Source organism: Nanorana parkeri, unplaced genomic scaffold, assembly GCF_000935625.1.
Source record: "Nanorana parkeri isolate BGI_ZX_2015 unplaced genomic scaffold, ASM93562v1 scaffold773, whole genome shotgun sequence".
In the NCBI taxonomy this organism is placed as follows: domain Eukaryota; kingdom Metazoa; phylum Chordata; class Amphibia; order Anura; family Dicroglossidae; genus Nanorana; species Nanorana parkeri.
This window is the reverse complement of record NW_017307041.1, coordinates 189,466-209,532: the sequence shown is the minus strand read 5'-3', so window position 1 is coordinate 209,532 and position 20,067 is coordinate 189,466. Positions and strand designations below refer to the sequence as shown.

The window sequence follows — 20,067 nt, the reverse complement described above, 5'->3', positions numbered from 1 at the left end:
GTTTCTGAATGGGGAGGAGCCTCTGTACTGACTGCTTCTCCCCGTTGAGGAAATCTTGAATGAACAGGCTGTGATATCAATCACAGCCTGTTCATTCATAACTGGGGACACGTGTGTCCCCAGTTATTTACAAACACTGGAGTGATCGGACGATCGCTCCAGTGTTTGCCCTTCTCACACGGAGGATCGGTAAGTATCAATTATATTTACCGATCCCCCGCTCTGCCACACACAGAGCCGCTGTCATCCTGAAACTGACAGGATGACAGCGGCTCCGATCTCCTCCCCGCTCGGCCATCCTGACAGCTGGGGGCGCGGCTTCTCTCCCCCTCACCGCTCGGCCATCCTGACAGCAGGCAGCGCTCCCTCCTGCGGGCGGACGAGGGAGCGCTGTCATGTCGGATGGCCAGCGGTGAGGAGAGAAGCCGCCCCGAGGACGAGCTGTGTCGGCCGCCTGGCGCCTTTGTTGCCATGTCGCCCTGTGCGGCCGCACAGCTCGCACCCCCCTAAGGCTGGCCCTGCTCACTAGATGTGTATAGACCAGGGTGGAATTGAATAAACAGTCAGACTAAGTCTGGCCGTACATACTGTCCTACAACAGTGAGACTAAGTCTTCCGTCCTCCTCTCTTGCCCAGATTGGCCACACCACTACCAGTCTTCCTCAGACCTTGTGAACTAGCAGGTTGGAGTGGTGGCCTTAACCCCCAGGGAGACAAGGGAGCAATGCACCAGTAAAAGCATACATGTTGTTGTGCAAGGCATGACAGGGATGATGCAGCTGAATTGAGACTGCCTCTACACACCTAAGCATTGTAGTAACGGTAACTTTGTGAAGTAAGTTGTGGTGTCATTCATTAAAAGTAGCACCTCAACGCACAACTGCTGTAGGTGGCAATCTGCTTGTGCTGCAAGACACCATGGCCCACATATCATACATTTTTATGTACTGTGTTCAAAATTGCTGCAGGGACATTTTTTTCATCATCTGTTGCTGTTCATTGGAAACCCAGTTAAAGCGAACGGGCTGCCTTAATGCAATGCACAGTAACATGCAAAATACTGTGCTGCAAATGAACAGAAAAGTGTGAAGGGGCCCTAAATGGTGTATTTTATATCTACTGGGATGTTAGCGTTAAAACATGTGATTTATAAACTAAATTTACATATTCCAGATCGAAATTGGGGCTTCTGTGTTACCTATCAAAATGGGTGGATAACTTCTCATTCAGAATAAACACAGCCTATTAAAGCCCTTATTAAGAGAACAAAAACCTAAAGAACTGTTTTTGTATCCATAACATCAGTGGGACATTCAGTAATTTCTTTCAAAAAGAATAAACGCTTTTAAGATCAACGGGGCCCTGCTTCATCTTACAATGATCACTCAAAACTATTGTAAATCCATAGTGTGTTACATCAGTTTAAATTGTCTCTTTGACTGGCATAGTCTGTATGTATCTCAAATATGTTGGCTTACCAAATTATTAATTGGGCGACTAAATACAAGTCCATCTAACCTAGTATGAGAACTGCAGATATTTCTCCATGAAAAAGTGGGTAAAGCTACTAAACAAATGTTTGCATCCACAAAGACCGCACAGGAGACACTGTTCGGGAACATATATACTGGCTTTTGCAATGATAGGTACAATACACAAGGTATTCAGTGTGAACAGCAATATGTAGCTGGTCAAGCTTTGTAAAAATAGACTCATTTATGTGTTCTCAGTATAAGAGTAGAGGGTGTTGAGGAAGTGCAGGCTCTGTGTAATAGATGACTCAGAGATCCCATATAAGCAGAGAAAGATAATAGACCACACTCTTAAGCACAACCTCGTATGAATGGTCTCTTCATAGTAGAGACACAAAGACTGTCACATGTTGCAGAGTCAATACATCTTGGACCATCTACAAATGTTTGAAAGTTCACTCTTTCAGAAATAAATTCAGACTTTTGTATTCTGCAGTAATCTGATCATACATCCAAGGCATAGTGAGTGTTTCATTGAGGATAGGGATCTGTGTCCAAGAAAAAACCTTATTGGATTGATTTGACTACTTCTGCATTGTATTGTTGGGTCAATCGAACTAAAGACTGGCAGAGCCCAGGCAGTAACGGCCATGCTTGCACTGGTGTGTTTCGTTCAAACAGGGATTTCATCTGAAGTGTATGGCTTTAATTGTAGAAGTGATGACCATTGCGGTAACTGGTGCTTTGTCACAGCACCACACAGCAGTGTGGCACGTCAGTGCATGCCACGTTGCAAAGTGATGCAACATATCCATACATGCCTTGGTGGAGCGCTCTTTGTTAATCCAAATGTCACTTAATAGAACAGGAATTAAAAGAGAACTATGGGGTTAGTGTTTTACCCCATAGTTCTCTTTAGGGTCACGGGTGGACATACACTAGCGTCCTCCCGTGACCCAAAGCTCAGTTTATCGCGGGCTATTACCTGCGATATACTGTGAGCGCTGCAGCCTGGACGGATCCCGACATTACTGTCTAGATCCACCCAGCTGAGTGAGTGACAGCGGGCTCTGCCTATCTAGAGGCAGTGCCAGCTGTGCCCGCCCCCTCCCCCGTCTGTTCCTCCACTCAGCGCTGGAGGATTGGAGAGGGGGGGAATCCTTGCGGGCAGCGGTGACTGGCTGTCAAGAAGTGGGCATATTGTTGCATGTTTCTGCTCACTTCCCGATCGATAGAGCCGACCTGTGACAGCTTCTTTGTCACAGGTCGGCTCTAACTATGAGGATGAGTGGAAATCTCCTTTTTAAAGGTATAACTGCACAATGATTAATGTGATAACATATTCATTTATAGATGGCACACACGTATTTCCCCTGTATTTTGTGCTATGGCACAGGTTGTCCCAAAAAACAAGACCCTTCATGGCAGTGTAGGCTTTTAGCAAATGGGGCAACAGACAGGCCAGATCCTAGTCAGAGTGCATAATTCTGGCATGATTGTGGCTCATTAATAGGTTTCTTCATGGCCTAAATGATGATGACGATGATGATGTCCTTTTTTTACAAGCTTCACCATTTTGTGTAATTATTTTATAAAATAAAGTTTCATCACATCTGCCACTGGACAGGTAAGTATAATGCTACTTCTTTAACAGCTACAGTATTGCTGCTTCAAGTTTTTCACTACCTGGCACATCACTTTAACAGTGGCCTCATGCACAGAGGTATTTTGGCACTCATGTAGCATAGGCGTGTTTAAGACCACTTCAGTGACCGAATAAACTCCTTCGTTAGATTACTTTAGTTGGACAACCACCAACCAGCTAACTGGAACCAGTCCATTAAAAGATTATATTTTCTCAGAGTCAAGTCTTGTTGTATCTTGAAGTTTACATAAACCTTTGCTCGAAGTGTCTCTTCATATTTCTGAAGAGCAGTAATGATTCTGTAGAGAAATTTCAACCAGGACGCAAGGGAGCAAGTCATCATTCAATATTTAAGTTGTAATAAATTATTAAAGCGTGACCTTTTTATGCATCTAGTTAATTCATCTCTGGTTTCTGCTAAAGATAAGTCATGCATTTAGTTACAGTAACATTATATTTAGCCTATTTATTCCAAATTCCTGTTTTTCTGCATGAGAACCAAACTTGCACCGGAAAATGATAGTTGAGGAAGGTAAGTTTCATTGTGATTAGTTATTGCGGAGCAATAGAGATAATTATCATAAAAGTCAAGGATTTGCTGCCGGACAACCAGCTGGTATTGCCTTAGCGTCTCTAACCTTATGGCTAGAGTATGGAAGGGGTCACAACCCTGTCAGGCTTTTATTGCTGTCTGTGTCCCGGCTGGGACAATTGTTCCGCAATGACCAGTGTCACCAAGATGTAAAGTAAGCAAAAATCCAAAATGTCTGAGTTAAAAAAAAGTGTGGAAGTTTGGAACTTGTTGCGGTGACAATTGTGTAAGAAAGGATTTCCTTCAATATAGAGTAGGGCTGTAACTAACAATTATTTTCATAACTGATTAGTTGGCCGATTTTTTTTATTTTTTAGATTAATCAGATAAAAAAAACCCATCTTTTTATTAAAAATAAAATACACAAATGCAGTGTTACAAACATAAAGTTTACTTCAGAATAAAACTGCAAACTTTTTATAATCGCACTGCACATTTCAGTGCAGGCAATCACATCGTGGACGGGAGGTGTGTTTGGGGTGCAGTTCTCATACTGGCCATAAGCGGAGGTAACGGGGGAATGCAGATGCACAGTGGTCTCTCCTCCCCGTTGGGCGCCAGCTGCAGACACAGACCACAGCATGCAGGGGCTCCCAGCGGGGAGTAGAATGGGGAAGCAGAGCAGCGGCGGGGGGCGGAGATCAGAGGGTACACAGAGCCCATGAAGGAACTAATCGAACAATCAACTAATCGATAATGAGAATGACAACGATTCTCATCGATTATGTCGATTTTTAGTTTTTGCAGCCCTAACTATGGAGAGATTTCTTATTACTTCCAGGAAGTAAAGGGAAATCTGTCTGACTGGCGACAGTCCCTTCTAACATTACATAGGAGAAGCCAATACTCATTACAGTAAGTATAAAGCAATTTAAACTGTACAAAGCATTTTAAAAAAAATTTTTGTGTGCAATGTGAATGATAACATGTAACAAATATAAATAGCTTTTATCCCAATTTGGCTGCAAAAGTGGAAATTCACTTTAAGTAAAACAATTAGGGCATGATGACACTTCTAGAACATGCCAGATCATTACCTAGATAATGATGATTTAAGCAATTGCAGGAGATTGCTGAAATCTGAGGTTTGTGAATTTGTGTATATATTTTTACTGAATTCCTAGCTATGTGTTATAGATGATGATAACATCATGCCTCAGTTGGGGATATGTGCAGCTACTGGTAACATGGTGGAAACACACACTTCGCCCACATCGCTAAAGGAGTGATTAGTGCCCTAGACCCTACCTTACTTGACAGTTTTCACTGTGGGTTTCAATGGGGACAGTATTACTGCCTGATTCCACACTTTTAGATATGACCTTAGGTCAGATAGTACAGCGAGGTTAGAGTATGCATTCCCGATGGTGGCATCAGCATCACACACCATCAATATGGAGAGAAAGAAAAAGATCCTCTTGCAAAGCAGAAACATTAAATACCAAACTTGCCACAAAAGGGTCACAGGACAGCCACCAAGAGTTACTTTAAACCCTCGTTCATACCTGAATGTTTTGTAGCGCGTTCTACGCTCGACGAACGCTCTACAAAACGCTCAAAAATATAAATCCCATTGTATTCAATGGTCTCCTTCCCACCTTGGCGTATTTCCGCCCGTCCCTAACGCGCTACAAAACGGCCCACGCTTGAAAAGGTACAGGCACTACTTTGGGCCGTTTTGTTGCGCGTTTCCATTGGGATACAGCCAAGTAGCCTTCGGAAACGCACGTATGTCGCGCGACTTTTTTACCGCGAATCGCGTTAAAAAAACTCGCGACAGACGCGCATATGCAATACGCCTAGGTGTGAACGAGACCTTAAAGATCAACTCCAGCCAAAATGTTTTTTTTGGATAATGCGGAGAAGAGTTAGAACCTTTGTCAGGTATTAAACTGCTTTGACGTACATTTTCTAGAGGTACTAATGCTCCACTTAACCTAAAGGCTAGACATTAGATCACATAATCTGTGTTAAACAGGAGGATGGGAGTCCTTGTATCTTGGTAAATAATGTTGTTTTCTTTATTATTTGGACTTGACAGGTGATGCTTCCAATGTATGAAATTCATTTTGTTGCAGGCTTCCTTTATTATCACAAGGTTGCTGCTCTATCTCAGTCTTGCACTTTATTGTGATGTAATGGTATATACATATGAAGAGTCCTTCTTTCCTTTCTTCCTTGTTGCAGCCTTCATGTTGTGAAGTACTATGGCAGCTACTTTAAAAATACTGACCTGTGGATTGTGATGGAGTATTGTGGAGGAGGATCAGTCTCCGATATCATTCGACTAAGAAAACAAACAGTAAGTTTCCCCTCTTGCATTTCATCTGAAAAAGTACTAGATTTCTTAAATAAATACTGATGGTCTGACATTGCAGATATATTTGTACACTTCCAGTCAAAATGTTTGGAACACCCTCATTCTTCCAGTTTATTTTGTAATTTATGCCTGAAATGAAAGCACAGATGAAATAAACTATTGGAAATAAAAATGAAATCATGGGATCGTTTTGTTGAACAAAGTGTAATAAAAATGTTTGTTTCATTAAAATAGCTACCTTTTGAAATATAACAGCCGAACATACTTTATTATTTCAACACTGGAAATCAAATATTACTTGGGAAGGTCTTCTTGACACTGTTGCAGAAGTTCCCAGAAATGCTTTGCATTTGTAGGTTGTGTTGCTTTCGCCCATCTGTGCAGTCTCAATGGGTTTTAAGTCTGAGTACTGAGTTTGCCATTCCATGATTTGAAGCTTACCATCTTGTTCTAAGGTAGTCGTGACATAGCATTAAGTGTGTTTTAGGTTATTAACTTGCTGTAAGATGGACCCCTGATCAACTAGGCATAGACCAAGGGGAATTATGTTGCGGTAGACCTTGTGGTTTAGGATGCCAGTCACTTTGTGCTAGTCCCCAACTCTAGATCAGACGACGAGCCCCAGAATGTCATGCCACGCGCTACATGTTTAACAGTTGATGTCACACACCGAGAGAACCATCCTTTTGCCTACTCTATGGCATACAAAAGCCCTTTGTGATGAACCAAAGACTTGAATTTTGATTCATTTTGGTATATAATGGTGATTCTCTATTCAGTTGCAATTTGGCAACTGCACCATAAAGTTTCTCTTAAGGGTTTCTTTTTTTCAAGTGTTGAGTAGAATGAGGAAGGGTCTCCTCATTTAGGATACATGGCGTCACTCATCCATCTGTTGCCACCTGGGCAAAGTGTAGGGAAATCTAACATTGCACATTTGTTACCAGAATGGGAGGTGTGGAAATGTTTCCAGTTGGCAACGGTGTTCCAGTGACAAAGTTGGGATTTATTTGACTTGGTGAGATTTCCAATCACCTTCTCTTGTCTCTTCCAAACAGTAAGTGATGTCATTCTCATTGGCGACACAGACAACAATGGGAACCTCCTAGAGGTTCAAAGCCATTCCCTAAAACTACAAAACATTTTTTTTGTTTTTTTAAATAAAGTAACAAGGGGAAAGGGGTGTGTATTTCTTAAAGTTTCTACTTCTTATGATTTATTTCAACTTATTCTGCAGCAGTTCAACACAAGGGTAGGTGAGGTAAATTCTCCTTATCTAGCACTACCTCCTGATGCCAAAGTGCTCTAAGATGTCAGTGTTGCATCACTGAATCAGTAAAAAAAATTATTTTGCTAGATTTCATGTGCTAATCACCTATTCTCTGCAAAGCTTTCCTCTTCGAGCATTATTTCTTACTGATGCATACTGATACTTACTGATACATACAAGGCAAAAACATGAGCTTTGATTCTATTTATAGTTACAAGCTAAGAGGAAGTACTTAGAATGTAGAGTGTAAATCTAATTTGTGAGTTTCACTTCATGTTTTACACAGGCAGGCAGGTGCAAGGTCTGTTGCTTTTAGACCTTACCCTATTCCAATAGTAATGGAAAGAATACAAGCAATAAAGTTAAGATATTTCATTAAACACACGTAAATTCACTGGCTATTGCAAAGGAAGAGCCAATCATAATATGGTGGAAGGGGACCAGAAAGTCCAGTGCTTGATATATTGTAGTACAGTACTACCTAAGTTTGTTTGTTTTACAAATCATCACATTCCTCACCATTAATATTTTAAATGACCACTCCCAAATGGCAATAACATTTTGGGATCTTGTGACTTCCTGTTCCTTTGCCATACTTGTAACAATCCCTTGCATTAACACGGGTTGAGGTCAGCCATTTTCAAATACTATTAAAGTGAACAGCACCGTGGTTGTTTTTGATGCATAAACATATAGTAGACAAGACATGCTATAGGCATGGTTGTATTTAGACATCATGGTGCCCTAGGTACATCTGAATAATAACATTTTTAGAAATAATTTTATTGTGTTATTTTAATAAAAATGAATGCTGGAATTCAAGCATTGCTGGAAAAGTAGCTTTTTCATAATTGTTCATTAAGGGACACCCGGGATAAAAAGGAATTCAGAGACAAATGGATTATACTGCCACCTATAGGAGAATGGGACACTAGCAACAAATAAAAACCTGTTAGTCAGTCAGTATAACACCCTCCACTCCCATTACGCTTCAGTTTTTTGCTAGTGCCCTAGGTCGGAGAGTGCACACTTTTTCACCTCATAGAAAACCAACAACCATTTTTTTCCTTTTTTATGAAGACATTTTTGGCTTCAGTGAAGTTTCTTCATTCATTCCAGAGCCAAGAGAACACTTTTAGAAATTTTGTAGATCGGCTAATCCTCTATGCTGCCTTGGTGGCCATACCTGGTCCCAACCATGAGAAAGATAGGTGGCTGGCCTGTAATGTGACCTTAGGACACTGGCCTTTGCTTGTGACACTCTCAAGGCGTCTAACACTGATTGGTGTAATCCTGTCCCTGAAGACTCCATTGAAGTATGCTCACTTGTTGGGCGAAGACTGTATGGAATGTGAATGTTAGCCTCAAGATTCTCTCCAGACTCTGCCTCAGTAAATACAGAGGCTTGTCACCCCCTTCTATGAACCCTGATACATGTATTTAACTCTGGGGCGATGGTGCTGTGACAGTCTTTAATGTGTCACAAGTGCCTGGGTGGATTCCCCTATGGAGTTAAAGCTCTGAGTCCAGTGCTGTGACACAATGTATCTGTCGCAAGTACTTTGGGGAAGTTGGCTGTGACACTTTTTCATTCTGTCTCTGATATGCCTGTAGCTGCTGCTGTAAATACAGCTGAGTATAATGAGGAGTCTAGCTTATGGATGATGAGGTGGTTCAGTCTGCTGACATAACTTCTAGTCTTATGGATACCATCTTGGTTCCTATTGCTGCAGTGCATACATGTTTAGAACTGAAACTGCTCTGAATTCTCTAAAGGTATTAGTCTGGGCTCCTTTAAAAGTCACTAACCCATCAAAACCTTTCCAATACATTCGCTACTACAACTGATTTTGTATGGTGACTGGTCCTTTCCTGACTAGCTGTTTTTCGATATTGCTAGGGTATTGCTGAGCAATAATCTACTGAGTAGATGTTAGTCAAAAAAAGGGACCCTGTGTTGGATCTGGTTATTTTTCCCCTAACAAACCCCCTGACTATTCCTTTTTAAAGGACATTCCACTGTTTAAACACCAGGTTGAGAATGCTTCCTCCCTTTTCTCCGCCAGGCCATACTCTGCAACCTGCCATTTCTGTCATGGGCATTTGCCAGAACTTCTAAGGCTTCTGCCACGATCTTAAAGCCAAACTCTGGGGAAAAAATTATAATTTAAACACCTTCACTAGGTGTGTAAATTATCACGAAATTATCCCTGTGTGTAGGGATGCTGCAAAGTATAAAAATCATACCTTGCAGCATACCCGCTCTTACACATGAGGTCAGTCTTCTAGGCACTGCAGAGAGTGAAGGATGTCTCTCGAGCAGTGAAGTGCTGCAATTGCATCTACACCTTTCCTTGCTAGTTGCCCATTCACAGAATGCCTTGTGTTTTTCTCAAGTAATACAAGGCGTTCTGTGATTGGAGAAGAGGAGGTGTCAGGATATGGCATCGTGTCTCCTTTTGCAATCACAGAGCCCAATTTTGGACCTGCTCAGTGCTTTCATTTAAGTGAAAAAGCTCCATATGGAATCTACCATATCTTGTCTGCACTGCATCCTGGAACTGCAAGTGGTGCAGTCCTCCAATCTAGATTAGACTTTCTAAGGCTACAGTGTCTGGACTCTCTTCATCTTTAAGTTGTTTCAGGACCTTTCTTTCAGGTGGGGATTGCTGGATGGGGAACTCGCTTCCACAAACTGAGCAGAATTGTCTCCAGATCCAGGGATCCTCTGGCCATATCAGTAAATGTCTTGTTGATTCAGTTCAACCTGATCAACGCATTACTATGTAGCTCCTCCCACATCTGCTCTGCTGGAGGAATACCCATAGCACTGAACTAGCCAAGGAAGATGTGGTACTCCAAACTCTTTAGTCTGCTGGCAGACTCTTCATGGGCTCTTCCAAACTGTCCAAAACTCTTCTCTCAAAGACCAATCCACCATCTTGCTGCATGACCGCTGGCTTTACCACCATTGCTTTTGAACCTCAGGCCCTAAGGGATAAGGTGTCTATCCAAATTCATTATTTCTATGCTCCCACCACTCACAAGGTCTTCCATCTCACTTGGAAAGCATGCTTTGCATGGTGGGAAGCATGGAAATTCTCAATGGAAGCATCCTAACTTTTCTACAGTTTGGTTTAGATCAGTGGTGGGCCCTGAGTAATATCAAGGGTCAGCTCATAAGTCTTCTTTTTGAAGACTGCTTTACTCACGTCCCTTGGTGAAACAGCATTCCTATGACTCCGTTGAACCTGCGTTTGGTTCTGTCAACTCCTCAAAAAATGCTCTTTCAATCTGTCAGAGCTATCTGTGTGTCTGCTTTTACAGGGTGGCCTTTTTTGTTGTCCTCACGTCTGTGAGATCAGCTTCTGAGTTGGTGCTTCACAGAGATACAGATGTTTTGATCCCTAGAGCCTCCCTCCTTCCCAAGGTGGTGTCTTCCTTCCATCTTAACCCAGATATTTTACTTCCATCCCTCTGTCCTGCTCCGGCACATCCCAAAGACATTTTTCCCCATTGTTTGCATGTGGTACAGGCTGTTTACATTTTATCTGTTAGCTATGACTTCTTTTTAGAATGGTACTGTTTCCTAATTTTGGCAACATGTCCAAGTCCGGAAAGAGGACCAGTCGGTATGCTGATGCTGGCGGACCTCCATAACTCGCCTTTCATTTGTGCTATATGTTCTCTTAAGTTAATGCCAGGGCTGAGTCACACTATGATCCTTGCAGGTCTATCTCTAAGCTGCCTGCTTCTGACTCCCTTTGATTCAAGATGTTGGGCCAGGCCTTTGTTCCACAGCTAGGCTATTTTGACATACTTTCTATAGAGTGAAAGCTGCAAAGCAGACTTTTTCCCATTTAAAGCGAGTTCCACCCTCTATCCATACCATTCAATGAGCTCGTCATTTGAAAAGTAGATCTCCAGACGAAAAATAGTGGGCGCCCCTGCCCTAAGGAATCAGAATTGGAGGACACCACCCTTTACCTGACAGGTTTTATTTGGCAGCTGTGGTTCTTTGGCGTGTACTTTGGCTCAAATTTTGATCTGTAGACCAGGCATTTAAGAGATTCCAGATCCGAATTCAATTAAAAAGGGAATGTCCATTTTTAGGATGCTATATTATAAAAAGTGCTACTGGTGGGAAGAGTATTCATCCTCCTCAGACCTGCAAGCCAAGTTCTTTGTCACGTAATGGCACCCCCTGCTTTTGTCCATTTTTAGCATTCTCTAGTTTTTAGGAGGCACATGCAAACTTCTCAGCTACTCCTGAACTTATGTAATACATGCAGAAGTATAGCCACTGCACAGGGCTGTGCCTCTTTGTTTCATCTAATATCCAACCTCCTAGAGGTGGCAGCTATATCCACCAGCTTTTGAATTAACTAACCTCTGGTACTCAATGAACCACTGTAGAAAAGGAGTTTATATTGAGTTAAAAAAATCCCTTTTTATTACTGGAATCCTAAGCGTCAAAGGTATTGGATATTTTTTTGTTTAGAATACCCATTCTCATTCCTTATTACACTAATTCTTCTGTTTCAGATTTATATTCTCTAGTGTGGTCACTTTTTAAAAACTGTAAGTATCTGAGTCGATGCAGTTTTCGTATTTCCTCATGAGGGCATTCTTTATCCATCACTAATACTAGATTTTATCCATCAGTCTTATCAGTTTTTTAGCATGTGCTATTGGAAAATGCATGCTTTATGCTTTTATATTGGCAGCTAATGAAAAGGAGGAATGTTTCTTCTTTTTAAAATCTAGTAAGCCTTGTGACTTCTCCTATTGTCACTTGTACCCCTTTTTCCTAACTGTTGTCCTGAACATAGCAACAGATGTCCAAAGGTGGCCAGAAGTGGGCAACACATTAAGGTAAAATGAGGCTTGCGGCTGCTCCCTTTTCCCTGCTTCCCTAGGCATGAGGGCCATTGGCATAAATACAACTCAGCTAGAATGCAGTCATTTATTCATTCCATACCAGATATATTCATTTTGGGTGGAGATACATGTTTAAAAACAACTTCAGATTGTCTAGGATTATACCTTTTATGACCTATCCCATTTATTCTGTGACTTTGCTGTTTTTACCTTGCAGTTGAAAGAAGATGAAATTGCAACCATATTACAGTCAACTCTAAAAGGATTGGAGTACCTTCATTTTATGCGAAAAATACACAGAGACATCAAGGCCGGGAATATACTACTAAATTCTGAAGGGATTGCTAAACTGGCAGATTTCGGAGTGGCTGGTCAGTTGACGGTAAGTGCTTTTCACATTAATTTCCCAAAATGGAAACTGTAATGATTTGGGCCAGTTTTACTTTAGTTGTGTTCTTTTTAAGTTCATACATTTTTATACCATTATTTTATATCTGTTTTAATATATGTAATGATGGCGGATAGTGGGGAATTGTGTGGGTTCAATGGTGGTCAGTGGAGAATTGTGTAGGTTCATTTGTAATCACTGAAGAAGTGTATGGAGAAGCATGCAGGTGCAGTGGCAGTTAGTGAAGTGTGTAGTCGCAGTGGCGGTCACTTAAGTCCAGAGGAGCAGTGATGGTTAGTGAAGTGCGTAAACTTAGTAGTGGCATAAGGTACTTAGGCATGGGCACAGAAGCAGTCAATGAAGTGCAGATGAGCAAAGGTAGTATAGATTGCGCGGGAGCAGTGGTGGTTTGTGTAAGAAAAATGACACGAAATATGATTTTTTTATGTCATATTCCTTTTTTCGAAGCATAGGGTGGAAAAGTTCAATAATAGATGATTGTTTACGTTGTTGCATAAAGTTCAGAATGTGTTTAATTTAAAGTTACAAAATATTACAGGATATGGTATATCTTACAGAATGAGTCTATAAGATGCTTGATGATTACAAAATATAGTATATCTTACAGCAGAAATCTATAAGATGCTTAAGAAACGTGGCTAGGTAGTAAGTAAAAATAGTCCTAACAGGTGTCTGTCTATTCAATGTGAGTGTGGGGGTGTGAGCGTGTCTTTGTGATGCTGTGCGTGTGTGTGTGTGGATCTGTAGGGAATGAGTGTGAGTGTGTGTGCGTGTGTGAATGTGTGAATGAGTGTCCCTTGAAGGATCATCCCTCATCCTTTTATCCATGCTTTTACTTTAAAATAACCTATGTGATGTTTACCTTAAAAGTCTTTCTGATTAGCATAAGGGAGTGCCATACTCTTAGTAGCTGAGTCATGCGTTCTCCTTCTATCCCATTTTGGGCATCATAGTCTATGTCCTGAGTAATGTGGTTTATTCTTCAAACTCATTTTAAAGGCCAAGTCTTCTTTGGGCATTCCCAACAACTGTTTCAAATATACTTAGTTCTGCCTGTCAGGCTTACTGATTGATTACCAATTGTAAACTCAAAATCAGCAGTACAGTAAAAAACTGAATCTCCAAACTTGGATAGATTAAAATATAGAAAATCAATCATCATTTAAGGTTCACACATACATATTTCAATATCTGGTTTTAACAGTTTGTGAAATGTGCAGTTGAATTGTCTGTCAGTGAAGTGCAGGGGAGCCGTGGCGATCCGTGAAGTGCATGGCTACACCAGGGGTTAATAAAGTGCAGAGTAGTAGTGGTAGTCGGCGAAGTGTAGAAAGGTAGTGGCTGTCGGTAAAGTGAATTCGCCTTTTTACCTCAGAACAAGGCATTTTTTGTTGTGGTTGCTTTGGTCGCTAATGGTTTCACTTGGCCCATCCTTTCTAGCCCTCCACTAAAAGATAGGCAGAGCCCACTATCAATCAGCTAGTTGGGTGGATCTCGACAGTATTGTCGGGATCCGTCCTGGCTGCAGCGCTCTCCGTATATACTGAGCTTTGGGTCGCGGGAGGAGGTTAGTATATGTCCTCCTGTGACCCTTAAGAGAACTACGGGATAAAAAGGTTACCCCATAGTTCTCTTTTAAAAAGCAAGGATACAGCCAATAGATGGGGCTGTGCCCTTTATTTTGCTTTAGTGTCCAACCTTTTAGAAGCGCCAGCTGTACACTTCAGTTCCAGAGAAACTGCCTGAATCCCCCATTAAACAATTGAAAAAAAGTCTCTTTTATACAAATTTGGATTAAAGGGGCTTTTTCAAACAATAGGCAAAATGCTTTATCTTCCTAGGTACATATTTTGCATGTGTTAATAAATACACAGCCCTCTTGTCAGGTTTTACATATATTTGGTTCCCGTCTCATTTATTTTCACCTTGTGATCCTGCCACTAACACACTTCCAGTCCTAGAGGGACAATGCTTGCTCATCATACTATATCTTATAGAAGCAGCGTTATCACCCTAGGAGAAAACTACAGATTAGAATACAGACAGCAGAAATGAATAATGAGTTGTAACCATTCCCTACTGTATTCATAACTAAAAGAAAATAAAGTGGGCTATACATAAACTTTAACAGGTTTGCAGTGAGATTTGTTGAGCTGCAATGAGAAGCATGGTATGTGTACTAGCCTGTTCCACATGTCTCACTTTGTGCTTTGATGTTGTCATGCTGTCATCTCATAAAATTGTAAGGATTCCTAAAAAATAAACCAGCTGGAGTATGTTGTTAATTATTTAACACAGATCAGTCAATACTTTGAGTCACTGGAGAGATCAAAGACTGTTAGACATATTCAAATATGTCTTATGACAACATTCAGCATCAATGGAAATGTACATTTTTATATTTTGGTTTTAAAAAAATCAAAATATTTTTACATATTTGGTATATAAAGTATTATAATTATCTTTTTTTTTTTTTAAATAGTCTGAGTGTATCCATGCCACTAAAACGGCTGTGGCTCCAGGGGTCCAATCTATACAGCCATATGGCAAAATCTGCGTTGACCTTTGTTTGCTTGGGAAAAGCTACATTAAGTGTAAATCTTTATTCTCATTTCCATCAGGACACTATGGCAAAAAGGAACACCGTAATTGGCACTCCATTTTGGATGGCTCCAGAGGTGATCCAGGAGATTGGATATAATTGTGTTGCAGACATTTGGTCACTTGGAATAACTGCTATTGAAATGGCTGAAGGGAAGCCTCCATATGCTGATATTCATCCCATGAGGGTAAGTAGTACAACCAAATTATATAACTGGCCACTCGGGATGGTGGATGTGTGTGGTGCTTTGGAGTTTGAAAATGCTCCAGAGGTAACAGTCCAGCCTTATACAAATTTGGGAAGTGTCACATGTGTCCAACTGAAAATGTTCACAAATGAATTGCTTATAGAAAGGCTGCAGGTGCATTCCTTACCTTGGTAGTTCAAAAATATCCATCTTATGGCCCCCTAACTGCTTTCAGAATGTAGGTACAGTACATAGCTCCTTTCCTTCCCAGGGCAGACTTTTGAAATTGATTTTTCAACGGCTAGTAGAAACGTACTATATCTGAAATTCACGCCAACACACCAATGAACTTTTGGAAGGACTGTAGTTAAATCTAGTGGCTAAAATTTTTGTAAGGAGCTTTAAGCCATTGTTTAATAGTTAAATGGGGTGATGGTTCCTCCTAGATTTTTCTCTTCCATAGTAATGACCAAGGCAAGTACTTTAAGGGTGTCTATATCTGGAAATCCTCTAGTGCCTAGATGGTTGCATGCCACTAAACAGTGCTTTGAGAGTTGGGGAAGAAGCTTTTATAGTGTGGTAGTGAAAGCCCATCTCGACCAGGTTCTTTTCTTGTAGACCATTACAGTTTCCAGTAGAGGTTATTGCTGTTTTGATTTTCTTTTTCTGAGATCTGTGTTTCAAGGGGGCTTAGACCCTTCTTATCTAGTTATGGCAACTGGGAACTTGCTAGATATTCAGTAGCTTGTGATTCTCTATTTAGAGATTCAAAAGTGCCCTTTAATGCTGTCAACAGGCCAATCTCCTTTTTAAATAGTTTTTTTTTTTTTTACCCTACACCTTTTGTAGGACGTTGTGTTCTAAGAGCATGTCTCAAGTGAATTTGCCTCATGATTTACTAATCCTGGGCATTTAGGTGGTCTGCAGGCCTTGCCATCATTGTGGGTTACGATGGCATTGGGGATGCTTGTCGGGTAGTATCTTTCTCCCAAGCATGGAGGTGAGTGATCTTTGCTTTTATGTAATGGAGTTGAAGAGATCCTTCCCTATGTTAGATTTGAAGATACAAAGGTATAACTGCTAGCTGTCAGTCTCATGTTTGGAATTTGCTGGCCACAGAAGCTTTAGGTTTAGGTTGGTGCTGTGTGGGACTTCAGGAAAATCTGTAATGTTGGGATGGATCCTGGAGTGGAGAGATCACAGAAAACGTTGCCTCTGCCATAGCAAAGCCATACCCCCGTTATTTAAAGTTTATGCATATGATGAAAATGTACTGGTGTGTATGTGAAGAACTTACTATAGCTGATTATGGCCATGGTATGGGTTATGTTAGCCAATGTGTGATAACAGGCTGTCTAACTTTACAGGATTTCTGGATTGCTGTTTAGTCAGGGATGCCAAATTTGGAATAATGTCCCTTTTGTGCGCTTCTTATCCTGTTAGGTACAATTAACTCAGTATTGCTTTCTGTAGGGGCATTTTGATGCCACTAGATGGTAGCACCCACCTGCGTAGCCAGAGGTACATATGGTTGTTTCAAGGGGTTTTTCTGACTTCTGTACTGAGTCTTATACAAAGTGGACTCTAGTGGGTATTTCTTGTCATTTATAAATATGCATAAAGCTTTTGAGGATAATGCTCCCCGTGAATGTTTTTACGGAGCTAGAGGAACTGACAGAAGGTGAATGTTACTTTGGCTAGAGGAACTGACACAAGGTGAATGTTACTTTGGCTAGAGGAACTGACACAAGGTGGTACAGCAAACATCTGGTATTGTGATAGGATGCAGTTTATTTAGCCTGAACAATTGTGAATGGTAGCAGACGAATGGTTTGTGCCCAGCTTTGAGATAATTCTCTAAAATTCTGTTTAACTGATGATTGTGCACACAACACAGTTTCACAGTTGCTGGACCAGCAAACCACTTTTTACACTAACTAAAATAAGTCTAATCATACACAATACAATTTGACTGTGCACTCTTCTTTGGATCGAACATTAACTATGTAGTGCCTGAGCCTTCCTAATTTGATAGTGATTGAACAGATTGCTTAGGTTTGTTCTCTTACTGCATAGTTTTAGTAAATCTAAGGGCCTATTCACACACAGGGGGTCCGATCAGTTTTTCAGGTGGACCCAAACGGATGCCCAATGCAAGTCTATGGGCAGCCATGTGTAAACAGACAGAGATCCATTTCGCAAGACCTGTTCATGCCGGATCAGGGGTAATCTGATGTAAATGGACACATGTCCTGTTACATCCGATTCCCCATAGACTGACATGGGGTCCGGTTATTGCAGTTTTTTCCTCCAAGATAGGGAAAAAAAATCTGTATGGACACAAATGTCACAACAGTGACACCCACTCCATTCTGCTGTGATCACGGATCCTCTCCTGATCTGCCCACAAGAAAGAGGCTTTAACTGCCGCATTAAACGCATAGGATCTGTGCATTGAGCACGCGCTCACACAGCGCATGGTACCACATGCTTATTGCATAGGTGACTCTCAATGGCAACACAGTGCACTACCTGGTGGGTGGGCATGCGTTGCAAAGAGTGGTAGGGCAGTAACATGCGTTGTGTCGCTGTGTGATGAAATAAGTAGAGCATGCATTACAACAAATATTTTATTCAAATAAAATGATGTTTTAGCATTTACTGTTATTTTTGCCATGGTAAGTGTACCCACACCCTAAAGTTAGGTGACTTCCCACTGATCAATATTGAGTCCTAGCTGCACCATGCAGTTGATAGAGTTCAAATGGCAGTGACTGGGTTGTAACTGCATAGATTCTTGTGTCACCAGTTTTGTTGCATGATTAGCCACCTCACATTTATATCAGTAAGTATGTAATTTAACATATTCTACTGTAAAATAAGGTCTGAGGTTGTCTTCAGTAGTGATCTACAGGAGTCTGAGGTTTTTAGAATGTAGCCAGTTCGCCCAAGTTTTGCATTAAGTTTCATAGTCTGCTTTTTTGGATAGCAATCTGTTCCATCAGGTGCATTTTATCTACTTGCAATATATATTTGGCCGCTGGTGGTATAATTTTGATCGATCAAAGAAATTAACGATTAATCGACGGCACAGTGGTTGAAAAACGCTGGTCTAGAGGTTCTCTAATATTTTGGGATTAGATTGTTAGCTGCATTTAGGAGGTGAGGTATTGGTTTCTTATATGTGGGAACAGACTAGGAAAATGGCAACCAAGGGTCTTGTAGAAGAATCACAGAAGTAATGCTTGTTATGAAAGTGAATCTGTACCCAAAAATGTTTTATTGAACAATTCCACCAAATATGAGAGAGGGTGCTTAGGGCTAGTCTATACGTCAAATATAACAGGTCCAAGAATCCTATCAGCTTAGATACACTAGGTCTCTATACTATCGGGCAAGAAGTATGTAATTCCTCTCTGATACATTGGTATTAACAGAAAAGGTGTGGGTCAAGGCCCTGTGGTGGGCAAGAATAACATTTTTATCAGGATAAGAGAGTCCAGATTTTGCAGTGGTTGTGGAAGGCTTTTGACAAAATTATAAAGCTTAAAGGAGAACTATGGGGAAAAATACTGACCCCATAGTTCTCTAAGTAATCTGGAAAAAGCGTGTGTGGCCCCAGCAATTTCTGATTACATGGTGTAATCACAGGGGGCATCCTCTTTCCAGTGCTGAAAAGTTTTCTTATCGAAGCTTGGGGGAAATTGGGGGTTGGCTGTTATAGGCATAAGAGGGGAATTTTTCCCCTCTTATGCCTATACCAGTCCCTTTTACTTTATGCCTATACCAGTCCCTTTACTTGAACTATCTTTACACTAGTAGGAGCAGTAGTGAAGGCCAAGTTTCTTCTCAGAATCCAGCCACTGTTTCTGGGACCCCCAGTCTAGTGTTTTTATTTAGTAGTTAGGCCTTCTGTGTTGGATTCTGTGTATCTTGTGAAGACCGCTTTAAAGGGAAGTGCACATATAAAGCCATTCGTCTAGGAAAGCTGCTAGATAGAATCTTTTCCATTAAAGGAGAACTATGGGGTAAGTGTGTTTTTCACCATAGTTCTCCTAAGGGTCACGGGAGGACACAAACTAGCATTCTTACGTGACCCAAAGCTCAGTATACTCAGCTCAGTCGAGATCCACCCAACTGCGTGAGTGACAGCGGGCTGTGCCTGTCTAGAGGCAGAGCCAGCTGTACCCGCCCCCTCCCCCGTCTGTTCCTCCAGTCAGCACTGGAGGATCGGGGAGGGGGGAATCCCTGCAGGGAGCCGTGACTGACAGTCACGGCTCTCTGCAGGGAGATGATCGAGAAGTGAGCAAGCCGCGGTATGTGTTAGCTCACTTCCCGATCTATTGAGCCGACGTGTGTCAGTTTCATTGTCACACGTCGGTTTGAACTATGAGGCTGAGTGATTTTCACTCGCCTCATAGTTCTCCTTTAATGTACTTGATTATTTAGCACTGTGCCTGTTCTTTACTACACACCTGAAATAAAAAATGGGTTTTAAATTACAGTAATTTCCCCCCTGCAGTCATTATAGAAAAAGAACATATGGGGAAGAAATTACAATAGGCAACCATGCCAGTAAATGGTGCAACCAGCATGCTATTGTAGCCACATTGGTTCTGCAGAATGTATAAGGGTGGGACAGTGACCGCTATGGCTATAGGCTCTAACCCTATATGTATGGTGGTTATA

General features: G+C 41.3%; 1 protein-coding gene across 3 annotated transcripts in view; it reads left to right on the top strand.

Annotated features, from left to right (window-relative positions):
* LOC108793685 (serine/threonine-protein kinase 4-like) overlaps positions 1 to 20,067 on the top strand; it is a 68,179-nt gene that overhangs the window by 23,822 nt on the left and 24,290 nt on the right. For all 3 annotated transcript variants that reach the window (XM_018564694.1, XM_018564693.1, XM_018564695.1), the window contains exons 4-6: positions 5,897 to 6,011; positions 12,398 to 12,562; positions 15,211 to 15,378. In XM_018564694.1, the coding sequence (XP_018420196.1) occupies positions 5,897 to 6,011; positions 12,398 to 12,562; positions 15,211 to 15,378 (448 nt within the window). The remainder of the gene's footprint in view (positions 1 to 5,896; positions 6,012 to 12,397; positions 12,563 to 15,210; positions 15,379 to 20,067) is intronic.